Source organism: Lotus japonicus, chromosome 4 (assembly GCF_012489685.1).
Source record: "Lotus japonicus ecotype B-129 chromosome 4, LjGifu_v1.2".
NCBI lineage: Eukaryota > Viridiplantae > Streptophyta > Magnoliopsida > Fabales > Fabaceae > Lotus > Lotus japonicus.
In genome coordinates this window covers 6,436,036-6,455,806 of record NC_080044.1, presented here as the reverse complement: position 1 = coordinate 6,455,806, position 19,771 = coordinate 6,436,036, and the positions used below count along the sequence as shown (strand labels likewise).

At 35.7% G+C, this 19,771-nt stretch overlaps 2 protein-coding genes across 2 annotated transcripts; both read left to right on the top strand.

The window, feature by feature from the left end:
• The first annotated feature begins 1,222 nt into the window (after positions 1 to 1,222).
• Positions 1,223 to 4,230, top strand: LOC130710918 (protein RTF1 homolog). The gene is made up of 2 exons (XM_057560311.1): positions 1,223 to 1,424; positions 2,034 to 4,230. The coding sequence occupies exon 2, from the start codon at positions 2,067 to 2,069 to the stop codon at positions 4,035 to 4,037; it is 1,971 nt and encodes a 656-aa protein (XP_057416294.1). The 5' UTR covers positions 1,223 to 1,424; positions 2,034 to 2,066; the 3' UTR covers positions 4,038 to 4,230.
• A 2,536-nt stretch (positions 4,231 to 6,766) lies between these two features.
• On the top strand, positions 6,767 to 14,408 carry LOC130714352 (uncharacterized). The gene is made up of 18 exons (XM_057564248.1): positions 6,767 to 6,955; positions 7,253 to 7,372; positions 7,458 to 7,586; positions 7,671 to 7,733; positions 7,838 to 7,945; positions 9,200 to 9,277; positions 9,740 to 9,832; positions 9,957 to 10,043; positions 10,893 to 10,994; positions 11,085 to 11,204; positions 11,351 to 11,413; positions 12,297 to 12,430; positions 13,263 to 13,344; positions 13,433 to 13,491; positions 13,583 to 13,628; positions 13,738 to 13,829; positions 13,924 to 13,993; positions 14,120 to 14,408. Exons 1-18 carry the CDS (start codon positions 6,905 to 6,907, stop codon positions 14,189 to 14,191), a joined length of 1,569 nt encoding a protein of 522 aa, XP_057420231.1. The 5' UTR covers positions 6,767 to 6,904; the 3' UTR covers positions 14,192 to 14,408.
• The last annotated feature ends 5,363 nt before the right edge of the window (positions 14,409 to 19,771 follow it).

The window sequence follows — 19,771 nt, the reverse complement described above, 5'->3', positions numbered from 1 at the left end:
AAATGACTTTTATCATCCACACCAAAATAGTTTTTAATTGATTAAACATTTCTTGTCTCAAGTTGTAGTCGTCTTACCTTGTCAATATAGTTTTTACAATCTTTTTATCCAAATGTTACATTCTTATACCGTTTGCGACAACAACCAAAGATCGAGAAATCCCTACTAACATTAATTCAAACTTGATAAAAAAAAATTGATACATCGGAAAGATAAATTGCATCCTCTAGGAATCGATCCCGGACCTCCCGCTACCCAACTCATATGTCCCCAGCTCCTACCACTTGAGCTATCCTACGAGGACAAACTTGATAATTAAGTTCTAATATGCTTTTTAATTGAGGTTCTAAATTCTTCCTTTATAAAACATATTGTATTGTATATATGTTGTACTTAGTTCACAATTATACTCAATAACAACTCTTGAAACCACAACGATTCTATCTTAACGCTTGCATTTAATCATAAATCATCAAATCTTATGATCTCAAATGAAAAGTTATTTTTTTTTTCAAATGATAAATTATCAAATCTTATGATCTCCCAGTACAGGCTTTTCAAAAGGAGCCAAGAATTACTTTTTGGATTATTTATCATACATTTTTTTTTGAATTTAGGTTTAAAAAAAATTGAAACCAAAATCAAAAGTAATCAAGAACTATCAAATATTCTTAATAATAATTTATAATTTAAATATGAAGTACATTTGAAAAAATATTCTTAATAATTTGTTAAATTTAATTATTTTTTATCACAGCCACTACTAAAAAGTAAAACCAATTGGTTAAATATATAGTATATAGTTTTAGTTAAAATAGGCCCCATTTGGGAAAAAGATTAAATAGGCTAATTAATAAGAATTAATTAAATTTTATTTAATTTTAAAACATACTCATTTATAAAAATATAAAAAATTTAAATATAATATATCAATCAATTTTAAAAAAATTAGTTTAGAAATTGTTTTTTCAAAAAATATTATGTATTTTTTATTCAAATAAAAATTTAATATATTTTTCATCATTTATATCATATCTTATCGTTATCAAGTCCACATCAAACTTATGATAGGATAAGAATGTCTATTATACTTTTATCATATTCTGTCTTTATCCAACTCTCTATCTTACTATCATAATTTGCTCTTACCCTATCTCGACCATCAAACGCGCATTAGTTCTGTTTGTTACTCTACTTGTTTATGACTTATGAGTTAAGTGTTAACGGTCAACAACACAACCGATCACTTTGTTATCTCTCTCTAGATGTTTCCTGACAACGTATCTTAAATCTAGGATTCGGTTCTTCAAACTCTTCAAGTCAAACCCTTGTTCTATGGTTAAACCCTCAATCTCTTCATTGCAAAATCTCAAGCCATCTCGTGAAAGGTGGTGAATTCGCTTCCCCTGCATCTCTCTGTACCAGTAAGCTTCTCGATCTATCGTTTCTTTCATTCAAATTTTCTTGCTTCTTTCGCATCATACCCAGATCTTGTTGTTCTTGAATATTTATTTAGGTGAGGGATTCTTGTGAATTTTGCATCATTAGATAGAATCTAGCGGAAATAATTTGCTTATTGATTGATTGTAGTTATGATTTCAGTTGCCATGATGAGTGATTTGTGTGGGAATAAAGTCAAATCTTAAACCCTAGTTCCAATTATTTATTTATTTTGGTTTCCCAAGTAGCCCACAACCGGTAGACTTAATCCCTCGAGTCTCTGAAATCACGGGTAGGATCTACCAACAAATGCTCCTCCATACGCACTACCAGGGATCGATGATCCTTGGACTAGATGCTTAAGGAGCTCAATTATCTACCAGTTGTGCTACACTTTGTTGGTCCCCTAGTCCCAATTTTACTCGCATATATGATATATAGAATACCCATGTGGCTGAACTGAACTGAACATTTTTGTCTCTATTTTTGTTAACATTGCATCATAATTGTTTCTTGCGTAGTTAAGATTGATGTCATGCACCCAATTAAATGCTGTCATAATGGGTCAGTAATTATAGTGTGGTTGAATGCAGGTTACATTTGAAGTTTAAGCAGGGGAGGCGGCTATGGCAGATTTGGAAAATTTGCTTTTGGAGGCTGCGGGAAGAACTGGCGCGGGCGGGAGAAATCGGCATTCTCTGCCGCCTTCAAGGAGACGGCGTGGTGGATCTTATTCGGATGGCGGGAGTGATTCGAGGGATGATGATTCGGATGATGAGCTCAATTACGCGAGCAGGAAAAAAGGGTCTGGATCGCAGGTTCCTGTGAAGAAGAGACTGGATCCGACCAAAAGAGATGATGATTTGGGCAGTCAGGAGGAAGAAGGAGATGATGATGGTCGCAGCGATCATGAGGGTGATAGCAGTGATGAATCGAATATCGGCGATGATCTTTATAAGGATGAGGATGATAGGCGGAAGCTTTCTGAGATGTCAGAACTTCAGAGAGAGATGATCCTTTCGGATAGGGCTGCTAAAAAGGATGATAAAAGTTTATTGGGGAAGATAGCATTGAAGAGGGATAAAGGAAAGGCAACAGTGCCTAGGAAACAGTCTCCACCACTGTCATCATCTCGGATGCGTGCTGCGGCCAGATCTGCTGATAGGTCAGCCAAGAATGAGGCATTAAATGAATTGCGTGCTAAGCGAATGAAGCAGCAAGATCCAGAAGCTCACCGCAGATTGAAAGAAGCAACTAGAAGTTCAGGGACCCGCCATTTTTCCCCACCAAAGCGCAAACCTTTCACATCAACAAGTCTCAGTAGCTCAAGCCATAGTGAGAGTGAAAGTAGGTCTCACAGTGATGATGACGGGTCAACTGGGGATGGAGGAATGGTAGATAGCGATGATGATAGAGCATTATCTGGGTCTGAGGGACTATCCTTTCAGGATATAAAGGAAATAACTATTCGCAGGTCCAAACTTGCCAAATGGTTTATGGAGCCTTTCTTTGAGGAGTTAATAGTTGGTTGCTTCGTAAGAGTTGGAATTGGTAGGTCAAAATCTGGACCTATCTACCGGCTCTGCATGGTGAAAAATGTTGATGCCTCAGATCCTGATCGGCAGTATAAGTTAGAGAATAAAATTACATACAAGTATTTGAATGTTGTCTGGGGAAATGAAAGTTCTGCTGCTAGGTGGCAAATGGCTATGATTAGCGACTCTGCTCCACTTGAAGAGGAGTTCAAACAGTGGGTTAAGGAAGTAGAGCGAAGTGGTGGCCGTATGCCAAGCAAACAAGATGTGTTGGAAAAAAAACAAGCAATACAAAAAGCCATCACATTTGTCTACTCAGCGGCTACTGTGAAGCAGATGTTACAAGAGAAAAAGTCCGCCTCGTCACGGCCATTAAATGTTGCTGCTGAGAAGGATAGGCTGAGGAGGGAAATGGAAATAGCAATAAGTAAGAATGATGAGTCAGAAGTGGAGAGGATCAAAGCACGACTGATAGAGTTAGAGGCCTCCAGGCAAGAAAAGGTGAAGGATGCTAAGGCTTTGAAGCTGGCTGAGATGAACCGAAAGAACAGGTTTGAGAACTTCAAAAATGCTTCTGAAATGAAGCCAGTGAATACAGGTTTGAAAGCAGGGGAGGCAGGTTATGATCCCTTCTCAAGGAGATGGACTAGATCAATGAATTACTATGTTTCAAAACCTGGTGATAAGGCAGCAAGTGGGAATAATAGTACCAATGGCATAGTGGCTGACGCAGGCAGCAATGGAACAGGAGTACCGGCGGAGGCTGGCATGGTGGCTACTGTTGCAGCCTTGGAAGCCGCTGCTGATGCTGGAAAGTTAGTGGATACAAGTGCTCCAGTGGACCAAGGGACAGAGTCGTATTCATTGCACAATTTTGAGCTGCCGATTTCCTTAGCATTACTTCAAAAGTTCGGCGGAGCCCAAGGAGCTCAGGCAGGATTTATGGCAAGAAAACAAAAAATAGAAGCAACAGTTGGATTTAAAGTCTTGGAGAATGATGGCAGGAGGCATGCGCTGACGCTGACAGTTAGTGATTACAAAAGAAGAAGAGGGCTTCTCTGAAATTTGTTGCTGCCGGTTCAGTATGCTAGCTGAGCCGCTGAGGTAAGTTCATGGTTCCATGAGCCGAAGTTAGTTAGTATACTGTAATGTTGTTGTACCCTAATCATTTATGTTGAACTTAGAAGTGTGGTCATGTTTCCATATCTGTTTTGTTGCTCATAAGTTGTACAATAAAGATGTTTTATTGCGTTGAGATTGGGATTTTGCTGTTACTGCAATAGCAGCTAGCTACCTCATTGCTTTGAACTATTGATTGATGTTAAACAGATACCAAGTATAGTTTGCATCAAAGTAATGGTGAAATGTAGACAGACATATAATCACAGGTGATGAAATAAAATAATGCATGGTCGAATTATTCATGGTATAATAACTCTTTTGGTGTATGTTGGAACATGTTTATCTGCTATGGCAATCGGAAAGAAATGTCTGATAGGACATTTTATTACTCTGTAGTTATCAACTTGCCATACAAAACGGGCTTTATGGGAAACCATCTTAAGAAGAAAAGAATTGCGGATGATATCGCAACACTCTTTTGTCTTCAATAAATCTACAAGATTTATATATGGAGAAATAAGGTTTGGCGATATAGAAAGAAAACTGTTTACTGCACTTTACTCCACAAGTTTTAAATACTGACAAACAAATTTTTAAATTTTTAAGTTTCTAAACTGTAATCAAATAAGTCTTAAAAGTTCCTCCACTTGTCCACCATAAAGAAGCCGTGTGTTCTTTGTGAAAATAATTGATTTTAATTCTTTTTCGAAATGGTCTTTTCTTAAATGGTTTTTTAATAGATAAATCTCTCTCCATAAATCATTTTTCATATGCACCTGTGGATATAGATATGGATGAATCCAAAAGTTTCACCTGTAGGGGAAAATGTTTTCTTTTTTAATGATACAATTATTTTTCTTTGTAGAGGCCATTTCCCTCCAACATCTTGTAACTAGATCCGCCTCCAAAGATATAAATATAAATATAAATATAGATATAAATATAATATATGATGATATGATTTTTGTTGTCTTGACCAAGTTTTCCTCATAGCCGATTGCTGTAAGACTAATCTATTGTTCCACAATCACCAAATTAAGCAATAGAATGGTTGATCAATAAGTTTTTTTTCATTTATAAGAGTTGAGAATCAACTATCAACAATTTACTTAAGGTACGAAATACTAAATTGCTACGCCCCGTTCGATGTGGTTTTTGGTTTTATGTTTTGAATTTTTAAAAACTAAAACTAGTTTTCAGTTTTATAAATACAATTTTTTTTTGTGGTTTTGTGTTTAAAAAACTTGTTGTCAACTTTGTAAATCCACAATAGTAACAACAATTATCGACTTTGTGAATTCACAATAATGGGTGGTAGCGACAACATGATAATGGAGGGGCCAGATAGCAGCGGGGACAGAGTTTCGATGTTACCTAACAATGGTGACAATGCGGTTGTGGTGGTGGAAGTGGCAGTGGTGTCGTGTTGGGGGTGGCGACGCCAGTGGAGGTGATAGTGCAGGTGGTGGTGCCAACGTCGATGTCAGTGGTGGTGATGGTGGAGGTGGTTGTAGTTGCAATGAACGTGAGAATGACAGTGGAGGGTGTTACCTGGTGGTCGTGATGATGATGGTGGTGGCAGCGGCGACGATTGTGGTGGAGGTGGAAGTGGTGGTGTTAGAAGGTAGTGGTGGTATTGGCAGCGGTAGTGGTGGTGGCGACAATGGAGGTGGCAGTGACACAAGTGACAATGGTAAATGGTCGTGTTCGTGGTGGTGGCACGGATGGGGGATGCATGTGGAGGTGGTGGCGGTGGAGATTGGAGGTGGCGACGACGATGGTGGTGGTGAATGTGGTGGGTGGTGATAATGATGAATTTACATGTTATTGAAACTAAAATCCATGATCACAAAATTATATTTTGTAATTTTGAAAAACAGACTAAAGCGGTTTTGAAAATCAATAAAAATTCACTCCCACCGACAATCACCACGAATGCTGGCCATGCCAACCCCTTTATATTAAAAAATTGAAAAGAATCCATATATCCCATATCAAGAAATTTCCAAATCATCAATATCAATATCAATCAATCAATATATATTAGAAAAGAAGAACTTCCATCAGGCTGATTTAGTGACGTGTCATTCTTACGTTAATTCTTAGTGACGTGTCATTCTCACGTTAATTCTCATAAAAAAAATTCCACGTGTCATTCTCAGGTTAATTCTCATAAAAAAATACACAAATCCCGTGATTTCTCCTTTTATTCTTTCTCATGATCCACAATATAAAAAAAATGTAATGCTGAGATTATAATCCATTAAAATTTAAAAGATTTTTCCTAATTATCTAAGATACTGCATCAGTCATCTCCTCCTCTATATAGTAATATATATTAGAAATGAATTAGATAACTTATCTTTTGTTGACACATGTTTTCTAATTCCAAAACAGATCTTGAAACCGAATTTTAAAAAATTTGCCCTAATTATCTAACATTTAAAGAAACACGCATAATCACATTCATGATTAATTGATATATCAATTATAATAGACATGATATGATTTACGTTTAGAAAAAAGCATGATAGGATTTAAATGCTGCAGAGTATTGAATAACAAAATCAATGATGATATGATATGATTTAAATTTAGATTAGATTAAATTATTATATTTAGATTTGTGAAGCACAATTCCATAAATAGCACAACAATTTTGTCACACGTCCCATAACATCTTGTTTCAATTTCTAACTGCGTTCATCCAAATCCCACAACGATGGCCGCGAAAGAACGCCACCGTATCTACCGGAAACCTGCGCGCCAACCGCCGCCGGAAGCAGAAGAACAACAACAAGGCCTCCATGAAACCTTACCGAAACGCCGCCGCGAAGGAGAATACTGATCCGCACCAGGTTGTCATCGTTCTCCTTGTTCTCTAGCGTCGCTTTGGTTTTGTTAGGTTTTCAATCGATAATTGCACTATCACCGGAGAGAGTTTGTGAACGTAACACAAAATTGTCTATTTCATGCATATCTATATATGTTCCCTGATGTATAGTGTCTTCTATTTGATCAAGAATTGTTGTGTGCTTGTATTGAATTTGTGCATCACTGAAACTATTCTGGCTTGAATGTTCAAATATGAGTATGTTAATATACAACTTTGATACTGATGCCTATATAATCTTTTCATTTGTGTTAATCTTTAGGTAGTTGAGCAAATTGAAGTTGAGTATGTGCCGGAGAAGGCCGAGCTAGGCGAAGGCTTGGATGAAGAATTTAGAAAAATCTTTGACAAGTTTAGTTTCGGCGTTGTTACTGGTTTTCAGGTAACGAGTTTGTGTCAATTTTTTTTAACTAGTTTCATCTTCAATTATTGTTTGGTTAATTGTGTGTACTTGGATGCAACTATAGGATAATGGCAAGAAGGATGAGTCGGCAGAAAATGCAACTACTAATAAGAAGGCAGACTCTGATTCTGAAGAGGAAGAAAATGATAATGAGCAAAAAGAGAAAGGCATCATCTCAAACAAGAAGAAAAAGGTGCAGCAATTTCTAACATTCTTTTCTTGTCTCATTGTATCCTTTACCATAATTATTCTAAAAGTTTTATTCTGTGTACTTCAGCTTCAACGCCGTATGACAATTGCGGAACTGAAACAGATTTGCTCAAGGCCTGATGTTGTTGAGGTTGGAATATTTTTTTGAGTTAGTTTTGATTTTTTTGGGTCTTCACTGCTAAGTTTCTAGTCCATGCACATTTTATGTAACACTTTCATTTTTTCATTTTGAAGGTGTGGGATGCTACATCTGCTGATCCAAAGTTGCTGGTGTTCTTGAAATCTTATCGAAACACTGTAACAGTACCTAGGCATTGGAGTCAGAAGAGAAATTTTTTGCAGGTTAGTCACCATTCTAAATTTATAGTTTTTAGTTTTGGACACAAGAATGTATGACGGTTGTGGTCCTGTGGGATGTAGGGATAGAGTGACGTAGATTAGATTGATAAGGTTTCTGATGGTTATTGAAGCAAGATTTGAATTGCGTATCAGAAGACTTATTTTCTGAATGTGAATTGACTCTTTTTATGTATCGTAAGATACATGATACAAAGAAATCAAGTTATAAATTGAAACATAAGCTGATATATCATATAATAAGCCTTAAAAATAATACATGATCCAAGCCATAAATCAAAATAAGAAGAAAAGTAGTGGGTGCTTGCACAAAGTTTAAGTATTCAACCCCTCCAAAAAACATCAATAGGATGAAAAAATGCAAATTACTTCCTACTTCCTATACTTAGATCCTAGTAAATAATCATAATCTAACTAATTGAATCATAATCTAACTTATCAACACTAGCCCGCACAACAGTAGTAAACACATTAGTAGATGGAGAGAAGTGTCGAGAAGAGAAGCACAGGGGAACAAAACTGATAAAAAGACAACAAAGGAGACATGTTTCTTTGGTGAGGCAGAAATGTCGCATGAATCGATAGTAGTGAGGACCAAAGTAGGGTTTGATTTTTCTGATAATGTGACGTGGATCTTTTGGAGAAATATTAGTCAGCTACTTCTAACATTTTTTTTAAAATCAACACTAAAAGCACGAGAAACCTGTACTGGTCATGCAGCATGACCAGACTAATGTGCAACTTGCACGCAACTTTGAGTCGTAAGATTCAACTCTCGAACCAGAGCTGCAAAATGAGATTCTGGTACATTTTAGGTTTACACCATGATACGTATTGTTGACACAAGAATTTGTAGCGTATCGAGATATGTATAGTACATATCGTAAGATACTGATAACACTATGCTTATATGTATGTATGTGGCGCTTGCAGGGGAGCAGTTGTGGCAATCACCAAGCCTGGACTTGTCGGTGTTTGGCTATATGGGTGTTATGTGGTGTTATATGACAAGGGTTTATGATCATATGTCCTCTTTTATATAATTCCATTGGGCGTTTGTTTATTATTAAGGTGCTAATAAGTCTGCTTTGAATTTTCAGATGCTTTTCAGTGTGCATAATGCCCGGGCTGAATTCCTCTTGTCTTCGATGTTTTATAATTGATAATGCTTGGCCAGAGAATTTCAGAGTCATCATAAATTACTTGTATCTCATAAAATTTTTGTTATTGCTTTTGCAGGGGAAAAGAGGTATTGAGAAACGACCCTTTCAGCTTCCTGATTTCATTGCTGCCACAGGAATTGAGAAACTCAGACAGGTAATGCAATCTCAGCTGTTTGCATATGTTCTGACTTCTGATTCTTTGTCTGAGCTACCCACCAACAAATAAAGCTACATTTAAAGCACTAATTGTTTGTGTAATTTTTTTATTTACAGAATCAATAAGGTATTGTGCATTTGAAAAGTCAATCTTTTAGAGTATTCTGAAACAGCTTTATGATCTAGCATTGTTTATTCAATGACTGAATTGTGCTGCTGTTTCAAAATATTGTTGTGATAGACAGTACCATTTAATTATACTGGAAATGTTGAGTTATTTGTCTTCCCATTGTTGTCTTATATACTCGTCCTTTTATATCCTTTAACTCACTTTCAACTGAACATGTTATAACATGAAATTTTCTCTTTGTATGATACATGTGTGTCATTGTTTAAGTAATTTTATTTCATTACTGTAGTACTGCTTACTTGCCAGGTTTTCTTACGTTTTCTCATGCAGGCTTATATTGAGAAAGAGGATAGTAAAAAGTTAAAACATAAGCAGAGGGAGCGCATACAGCCAAAAATGGGGAAAATGGATATCGATTATCAGGTTTCTTTTGTCTTCACCTTTTCTAATTTTGCACCATTTTCTTTGCTTGAATGCTTTTATGTTACGTTCAGAAGCCAAAACCATTTACATCTTTTCTCAAGTGACTTTGTTCCTTGGCTGCTAGGTTCTTCATGATGCATTCTGTAAGTATCAGACAAAGCCAAAGCTGACATCTCTTGGGGACTTGTATTATGAAGGAAAAGAATTTGAGGTATAATTCATTTTAAAATGTTTGTATTGGATTTGATATACTACATACTTAAATGAATGAGTTAATGGAATACAGAATGTGTAGTATCCATGTATCTTCTCCGTAGATAAAGTTAAATTGTCTATTACTGGAAACTCGCCAACAATTTTAAGCGGTGTGTAACTGTGTATAAGGATATTGTTCTATTTATGCTGGAAATATATTTTCAGTTGCAGTATTTTGTTCATTATTAGTTTTTTAGTGGGTTGAATGTCAACTTACTCAGGCACTCAATTTGAGGTTCAAATCTATGAACATAGTAGTTGAGGTTTAGTATTTGATACTGTTGCTTTTCTGTCTAGTGTTATTAGGGAAATCTGCCTCCACCACACCTACCAGGTTGCAGAGACATGTTCTTTCAACTTCTTTGATTGCTAATACCTTCTCTTTTCATGTCTTAATCTAGTTATACAAGCTATAACTTAAATTAGTTTTTAGGTTTGATTCTGTAGTGTACTCTACAGTGTACGCATTTTTCTCTTGTATTTTGATTGAAATGTGGTTTTTAACTATGTATTGCTGACATACTATTACTATATATAATGTTTAAAAATATATTTCTTATATCTGATTTTTGTTTTGAGCAATGGGTTTTCTATAAAAGGTATCTTTATCCCATCTCCTTGATTAGTGGAAAGTTGTATCTCTCTTTATCTTTATCTGAAGCTAAAAGTATTTTACTCCTCTACTGTTTGGCTGTTTGGATTTACCAATCCTAACAAGTAAAGTTTCAAGATTGTTGGCACCTATGCAAGTTATATTTTGGTTCTTATGTTAGATAATGACAATGTTATATTGCTTGCTCTGCAGGTAAAGTTGTGGGAGGCAAATCCTGGCATGTTATCACACAAATTAAAAGAAGCTCTTGGTATGCCTGTGGGTGCTCCTCCTCCATGGCTGGTTAATATGCAGGTAAAATCAGTATTTTGGGTGGGGTTGTATTTGTTTACTTAGTTTTTGTCCCTTTCAGTACATCAAATGTTTGTCCTTTTTTTATTTCAGAGATATGGTCCACCACCATCATACCCTCATCTGAAGATCCTGGGCCTGAATGCTCCAATTCCCCCTGGAGCTAGTTTTGGTTATCATCATGGTGGCTGGGGCAAGCCTCCTGTTGATGAAGTACAATTTTTATATTCACTCTTCTTTTAATCATTTGATATTGAATTACTGTGAATTTCTGATTTCTGCTTCATTAAAGGGCTTTTGACACCCCGTTCCCCCCTTTTCCACTTCATTGACGGTTTTACTTGTCTGCATCTGTGCAGTATGGGCGTCCGCTTTATGGAGATGTTTCTGGTGTTCATCAACAAGAGCAGCCTAATTATGAGGTTGGTTTATAAGTTCTATTGTGTAATCAGCGTGGTAACCCTACACCTCAATATAATTTTCCAATGTTTCCTTTCTTATGTTCAAGTACAAAGTCAATACCTTTTAAGATCAATGTTTGAAAATTATGACATTCACATCTTTCTCTTTATCTTTGATATGGGTTATTTGCAGTTTTGGATTAACTGAGCAGCAACCCATCCATTAAAGTTAGAATAGAGCCCCATTTTAGTCCCTAATAGATGCACCATTTATCAATTTAAATCCTTAAAATTTAAAATACCCAATTGTTTTGGGTTTTATCATTCATCATTAGTTATAAATAGGTAGAGAGACAAAAAAAATTATGCATATAAACTTCTAAGGATTTAATTGATAAATTTTATTTTTAAACGACTAAATTGATAGGTGATTAGGGACTAAAATGGGGTTTTACTCTAAATATTATATCATTTTACTGTACAAATAAGCAAAAGATACTTCAGGAAAAAGATTTCAAAGCTGCTGCGGATGCAGTTATTTTTCAACAGCAACTGATCATACATAATCCCTGTGCGTGTGATATGTAATATTTCTCTTTTCCTTGAGTTTAAGCCCATGTAAATGTGAATGTGATAAAGATGATAATGTTAGAATCTTGAAAGTAGGAGTGAAATCCGCTTTTATCAAGTCATCTTGCAATGTCCGAATACATTGCTTGAATCATTCCTTCCTTTCCCTATCATTCAATTCCCGAAAGGCAATCTTGAGGTAGATTGAATGCAACATTTATTGGCATAGTAAAAGTAGTTAATTTGACAAAGTTAGGAGCTCATAACTAGTCAAATATGTTTCATTTGGTTGTGATTCCTAGTTGTAATTTACTTAAATGTTCTCTCAATGCAGGAAGAGCCTGTTGATAAGCGCAAACACTGGGGTGACTTGGAGGAGCAGGAGGAAGAGGAGGAGGAGGAGGAGGAGGAGGAGGAGGAGGAGGAGGAACATGAAGCGGGTATTCAGTCTGTTGATAGTCTGTTGAGGTATTATAGTTTCTCTCTTCGAATTAGCATATAATAAAGGCTTAATTACAACTTTGGTCCCCGACGTTTACCAATGCCACGATTTTGGTCCCCCACCTAATTTAATTACATGGATGGTCCCCGACGTTGTAGGCTGCGTGCAACGTTAGTCCTACCGTTTATTTCTTAATGGAGGAGGCTTACGTGGACGTCTAGTTTGAGAGAAAAAGGAGATCTGAGGAGAGAGGGGAGCACGTGAGTATCACGTGAATTCACATGAACCTTATATGAACCCATTATACCCAAATCTGAAACCCTAGGGATCTAAATCGCGTTACCTTCTTCGTTCCAGGGAGGTCAGGGGTTTGGGTATAATGGGTTCAGATAAGGGTCACGTGATACTCACGTGCTTCCCTCTCTCCTCATACCTCCTTTCTCTCTCCAACTGGACGTCCACGTAAGCCTCCTCCATTAAGAAATAAACGGTAGGACTAACGTTGCACATGGCCTACAACGTCGGGGACCATCCATGTAATTAAATTAGGTGGGGGACCAAAATCGTGGCATTAGTAAACGTCGGGGACCAAAGTTGCAATTAAGCCTATAATAAATTACCAGTTGAGGTTGAAATTTAAGGCTCAATCTTGTCGCCAGTTTAGTTGATGAGTGGTTAATAATTAACCTAACGAACCACATGAATGTGTCCTGTGCGTAACTTTCTTGCTGAGCTGGTCCATGCTTATGATTCTCTATTGTATCGTATGTGTACAGTACACTGGTTTGGGATATTTTGTTGCATTTAATCTCTTTTATTTGTGAACTCATTTCTTTATCTTTGCATTTTCCTCTTCAGCACTCCCACCGGAGTGGAGACACCTGGTGTTATTGACGTTCGAAAGAAGCAGAGGAAGGAACCTGAAAGGCCTCTTTGTCAAGTGAGTCTTTCTACTTCTGCTCTTCTATCTGTTTTAGCACCTCTTAATAAGTTAGTTGTGTGTATTAACCTTGTTATTTCCTCTGAAGGTACTTCAAGAGAAGGAGGAAAAAGCTCATCCAGGAACTTTGTTTGGAACCACACACACGTAGGCAAAAATTGCACATATTTTTTTCTACCTCATTTTCTTTTTTTTAAAATGTCTGATCATCTGATTTTTATGTTCCTTTCTCTCACAGTTATGTGATTGGCACTGGTACCCAGGATAAGTCAGGGGCTAAAAGGGTATGAGCAAAAAGTTCTATCTTCCTCTCTCTCTCTCTCTCTCTCTCTCTTTGAGGGGAGGGGGTTATTCATGATGTTCTTGTAGAATAACATATTTCTTGGTTTCCAGGTTGATTTGCTTAGAGGTCAAAAGACAGATAAAGTGGATGTCACTTTACAGCCAGAAGAGTTGGATACCATGGAAAATGATTTACCTGCAAAGTATGAATTCTCATTTTCGATATATTGTTGCCTGTTAGTGAATAGTGAATTTAGCATTCAGTCTGGTTTCTTACCTCTGCTTAAACTATTCCAGGTATGCAAAAGCAAAGGAGGAAAAAGAGTCACAGAGACGGCATGAGGATTTCAGTGACATGGTTGCAGAGGTGTGTTGCATTCAATCTTCATATTGCATATTAGACCCGCACATATTAATCTTTTTTTTTCCCTTACAAGAAGAACCATTTGTCTTCATTTGTGTATTTAATAAATTATCTTACCAACTGATGCAGAATGAGAATGAGAAGAAGAGGAAGAGAAAGATGCAAGAAAAGGAGAGCAAATCCAAGAAGAAGCACTTTTAAGTTAAGGTGGTTCCAATACTTTTTGCTGGAAAATGAGGAATCCTTTCATGAGACAGATACTTAGTTAAATTGTTTTAGGCGTGATGATTCGAAGTGTGATAGAAATGTTTGTTGGAGCAAATTGCGAACAAGGGTATCCGTGATAGTATTCTGACTTGAATTTTTGGATCCTTTCTTCGTTTCTGTTTCCTATCTTTAAAGCTAAAATTTAGTATCACATCTTATGGTAGTTCTAACCCTACCTATCGTGGTGGTGGCAGCCTTTGCTCCGCCACCCATCGCCACCTTCCATCGCCACCTTCTTCGCACAACAACAAAATTATCAGAATGCAATTCTGTTTTATGGATTGATTCAATTCATAGGATTATTCCAAATATTTACATGTAAGCAAAGTGATTGTTTTTACATATAAAATGTAATTAAATATAATGCTAAATTGATTAACCTATTCCACGGATACATTGTTACTGACAAATGAGTCACTGTGACCCTAAATAAAGTAAACATTCGTTGATACTGAAATATTCCTAAGATTTTTAATTACAGTTACGGTTAAGTTGCAATCCTTAGTTGCAAAAAATACAACTAAATGAGTTGATGCCACATCAATTACAAATAGAACAGTCTCATGAAAACCCTTGAGACTGTTGCTTGCAAACAGCAAATTTAAGATTCCCACTAACTGAGAATATGTAACAGGGATGTCTATAGCAAACAGACCAAAAAACAGAAGCAACCTGTTACTATTGCTTAGATTCGTCACTATTTAGGTCGCGAGAAACAAAATTTTTCCACCTAGATGTTAATTTGTAGGCGTTGAGGCATCCTTGAAAAATTATAGGAAGTCGTCCAATCCAGTTATAGTGGGTCATGCATGCCATTATTCTTCTTTGGTTGTACCAATGTATTACTATAGCCAGCATCAATGAACTTAATCTCCTCGACAATCTGATATCACGATAAGTGGGTTTGTTTCTCTCAACAAATTTGTTTCTATACACATTATTTAAAAATTAAACTCTCGACTAAATACTTAAGAAATGTAATTATTATATACCAAATGTGCTGGGTGGTGTTTGGCAACGGTGCTTGGTTCCACTTTCAATCAAATCTCTAACACTTCAGTTCCCCGCCTATGGAGCAACGTAGGTGCGATCATATTCTTGTCCCACACCGCCACCACCGCCAACATGTACCAAAATATGAAATGGAGGGTTCTAATTGGTTTTGGCCTTTGGAGAATGCAAGTGGGTGTGCATGTTAATTACGTGCAGTGGATGGTTAGGTTTGTGCTCATTTGTCAACAACATGTTCAATCTAAAGGTCAGAAATGGGAAGCCATTAGTTCGTCATGGTTTGGAATCATAATTTTTTCTAGATTTAGACCCACATATTTGGCAGCTTTCTTTCCTCCACCATGTATGGCACGTATCAATTGGAAGATTCGGCTGCTATTGGAGGTATCTTTCATTGAGCTCGATCGTGATACTTGTGCATGAATGCATGACTTTTATCATGCATGTTTTCCTCATCCGAGTGCTACATTATAAGGCGAAGGGTCCCTATTTCAACTAGAGATTAATGGTTGTTTGATTTAGAAGAGATAGAGAAGAAAGAAATAGTAGAGAGAAATGTGTGAGAAATATAGTTAATTTTAAAGATTTTTTGTCATTATAGAAAGAAAAAAGAGAAAAATAGAAAGAATGAGGTGACTTCTCTCTCCCTTCCTTGGTTAAATAGAGAGTGAAAATTAAAGAGAGAACATTGATTTTTGTCTAAAATGACATTTTACCACAAAATATATAAATATTTATCAATAAGTATGATAGTGATAGATATGTCTCACAACTTTAAATACTTTAGTACAGTCAAATTATCAGTCCCGATTCATGTACACCCACTGCTAACATTTCTATTATTTCTTACAAATTTTTCTATAGATTTCCTATAGATTTCTCAAATAACCAGTCCTGAAAAAATAGCAAGTAAATCCAAAGGTATATTTCCTGCCGACTTTCCTGTGTTTTTTTATACTTGTAATATTGTTTATGAATTTTCCTACAGACATCTACCGCAAATTAATTTGTTTCATGGAAATATTCTAGGAAAATCATTTTTTTCTACATATTTAAAATTCACATGAAAAACTTAAAGTCTATAGGAAATATTATAAGAAATTTCTTAAAAAAAATTCACACTGCTGGAAATAAGCAAAGTTTTAGTACTAATCATAATAATAACAACACTCATATACATCATTTTTTCTCTGTATGTTTTTTTTTTATCACTCACACCACATCTATTATTTTTTCTGTTTAATTTATTCTTATCTTTCCGTGTCTACATAAATTTGTTTTGGTAAATGAGACATTATTGTTAAGTTATACATAAATAAATAGACTTAGGTAGTGTTTGACCCAACTTTTTTTTTTTACTTTTAAGTTATTTTTAAGATAAGTTGGGCCAAACACAATTTTAAAAAAGCTCTAAAATTTTAAGTAACTTATTTTTTATAACACAAAATAGAAAAAAGTTATGGAGAGGAACTTTTAACTTATAAGCAGCTTATCTCTAATATGTCTTATTTCCTATTGTTCATAATTTTCCCAAGTCTGCATCTTCTTCGTCCCAGAAAAAGGAAGGTCATCTACTTAGAATAGACAGCGACAAGTCGAGGCTGTTTCCGCCATGGACGGCAAGGCCGAGGGCCGTTTCCGCCATGGACGACAACGTTAAGGTCGCCCATGACTACTCGAGATGAAGCCTTTTCCGCCATGGACGGCAAGGTCGAGGGCCGTTTTCTGCATAATTTGACAAAAATTATTTATTCTTTATCAAATCCTTGGTGTCAATTACAATTTATGGGTTTTTTCGGATTTGATGTTATGTGTCTTTCTGGGTATTGTAGACTCACTGTATGATAAAATGTTTCAACCACTTGGATGACTTCTATGTATGGTTTGGGTGATGTATCCTGGGCACTAAGATCATATCTCACTGTGTTGTTTCTGCCTGCGATGATATCTTGTGTTATTGCTTCCTTTTATGCAGTCCAATTTGTATTTGCTTTAACAGGTTAGAGAAGGGAATAAGTGGGGCGGTGGATGAATTCATGTTGGATCTTTTTATTTTGGCTTCATTTTATAGATTCTGGCTTGAAATCATTCTCACATGGAAGTGTTGTATGAACAATTCTCCAATGGAAATGAAGATGATAAATTATTTTTCCTTAAAACAATCCAAGAGTAAAGAATCAGATGATGTCCATTTAAATAAAATAAATTTCTTAAACAAAAAATCAACAAACAGATTTTAACTATTTTAACTTAAAAGTAACTTTTATGGATTTTTTAAACAAACAACTTCTACTTTTTTTAAAGCTCTTATTTTAAACTTGAACTTAAAAGTAACTTTTAAGACATAAAAAAAATTGGGTCAAACACTACTTTAATAAACTTCTACGGGGTTTCTTCTCCCATTTTTTTTTCAATTTCAGTTCTAGCTTGTCAAGGACAGATTCTCATACTTAATGCAACCATTAACGTAACTTTCATCCTTTTTGTTCATTGTGTTATTCTAATCATCATATCACTTTCATTTTCCGGTTACAAAAATCTCAGAGAAATATACGACACAAGGCATGTAACACACGTTAGAATAAAAACCAGACACTCTTGTCCACCAGTTTTTGTTTCCATATATTCTACTTTACCAAAGAAACACCAACTCCATACAAAATATATATATTTATGACCTTCCAATTATATTGCTTTTTTATTTATTTAACAACTATGGAATAACAAAGTATATAAACAACACATGGCAGCGAACCTCGGAATTGTTGATTGCTTCCCTTAAAAGCAGTTCATAACACCAAGTTCTCCTCAACAATTAATAAATAAATGGACATATATAGCTGAGAAACAACAAGCATTAAGCAACATGTTCATCAGGTCACCAAAAGAAAAGTAGTATAGAATGTCAAATATAGTCACATTAGGACATAGCCAATTAGATAAACAAAACCAAAAATAAACATCGTAATCTATGTTCCAACCTGGAAGCATCAATATATACCAAAGTGGTCCATCAGGTGGCCAAGTGTCACCCCAGTGATTTTGTAACACGTGTACTCAGTGATTGTAAGCAAATTAGAGCAATGATATTTTACACTCTCATCTCATTTAATTTATTTTTACATTCACTTTCTATCCCTCTCCCCTTTCAGTTATATAATCTATGAAATTTCATATTTTCTCTTTTTTTTCCTATCTTCCTGTTCTATCACATCATCCACACATTTAAAGCAGCGTGAATGAAGTTTTATTTAGCTATGTATTACTTCTTACACTAAGTTTATTCTGTTTATAAAATAAGAAAACGAGAAACTAATACACATTTTGTACTTTTTATTGAATTGCAACTCGTTGCTTTAGGAAAAAAAAGTATGAGGATATGTTATTTTTTTATTTTCATATTTCTACGGACATCCAAACTAGCTCTAAGCAATGACACTTAGTATTTTTAAGTTGGAGTTCTAGCGAACACTCTTTAACATTTGTAGTTTGTCGGGGTTCCATTTGGTTGAGATCAGGGTATCAGATCCACCTCGACAACAATGACTAACATTCCTGCGGGTGCTCACACACACGACTGACTATAAAATTTGCTTCACTCACATGGCAAGATCGAACATCTGTCCTCGTAGTTAAGAGACGAAGTGAACATCTACTATGTCACGCCTCGTGACTAGTTTCGTGACTAGTTTGTAGATATTCTAACGGTCACAATTGAAGAATTTATTTAAACTTTATAATTTGTAACGGTCAGAAATCACTACGAATTGCATGTGTCGATGAGTGTTCGCTAGAAATGATGTGCACCATATTTCTATTTTAAGAGGGAAATGTCAATGAATATTTTAATAAATTATTAACTACACTAAAAGTATAAAAAGAATGTTAGGACTTACTTTTTACTTTTTTTTATAAGCACTTACTACTTTTTACTTAGTTACTTGGAGGAATTGATGAAGACTTTAATCAATATTTGGATACTCTAATCTTAATTATGAAGCTAGAACCATGTTGTTGCTTGGGTCCACCATCAACAGCAAGAGTCACGAAAGCACGGCCACGCGAATCTATTATTTGGATTCTTAATCAAATATTTAAAGAGCTAATTAGTGAGATTGAGTTATTAATGTAAAGTAGTTTGATGGACTTAAGTGGCATCTTAGTTGGACATAATAGACTCTTCTCTTACTCAAGAGTTCAACTTGGATTTAATTAATTCCATGTGTCATTTTCAACATTGTCCAACAAACATTCTTTGTTTTGTCCTCTTCAATCCAATGAAATCGACAGCTCGAGACCCTTACCTAACCGACCGACCAAGATTGATTTCCATTTTCCATGCAAGTCCCTCATGATCTTCAGAGTTCAGATCATGGTCAAGTTTAATCAATTGAATTTAATTATTGGTGATCTCACACCCTAATCGTGGCTTAATTATCATATGTGCATGTGCCTTTTGTGGTCCTGAAATCTTAATCTTGTGGAGGCCAACTTGGAGAAACT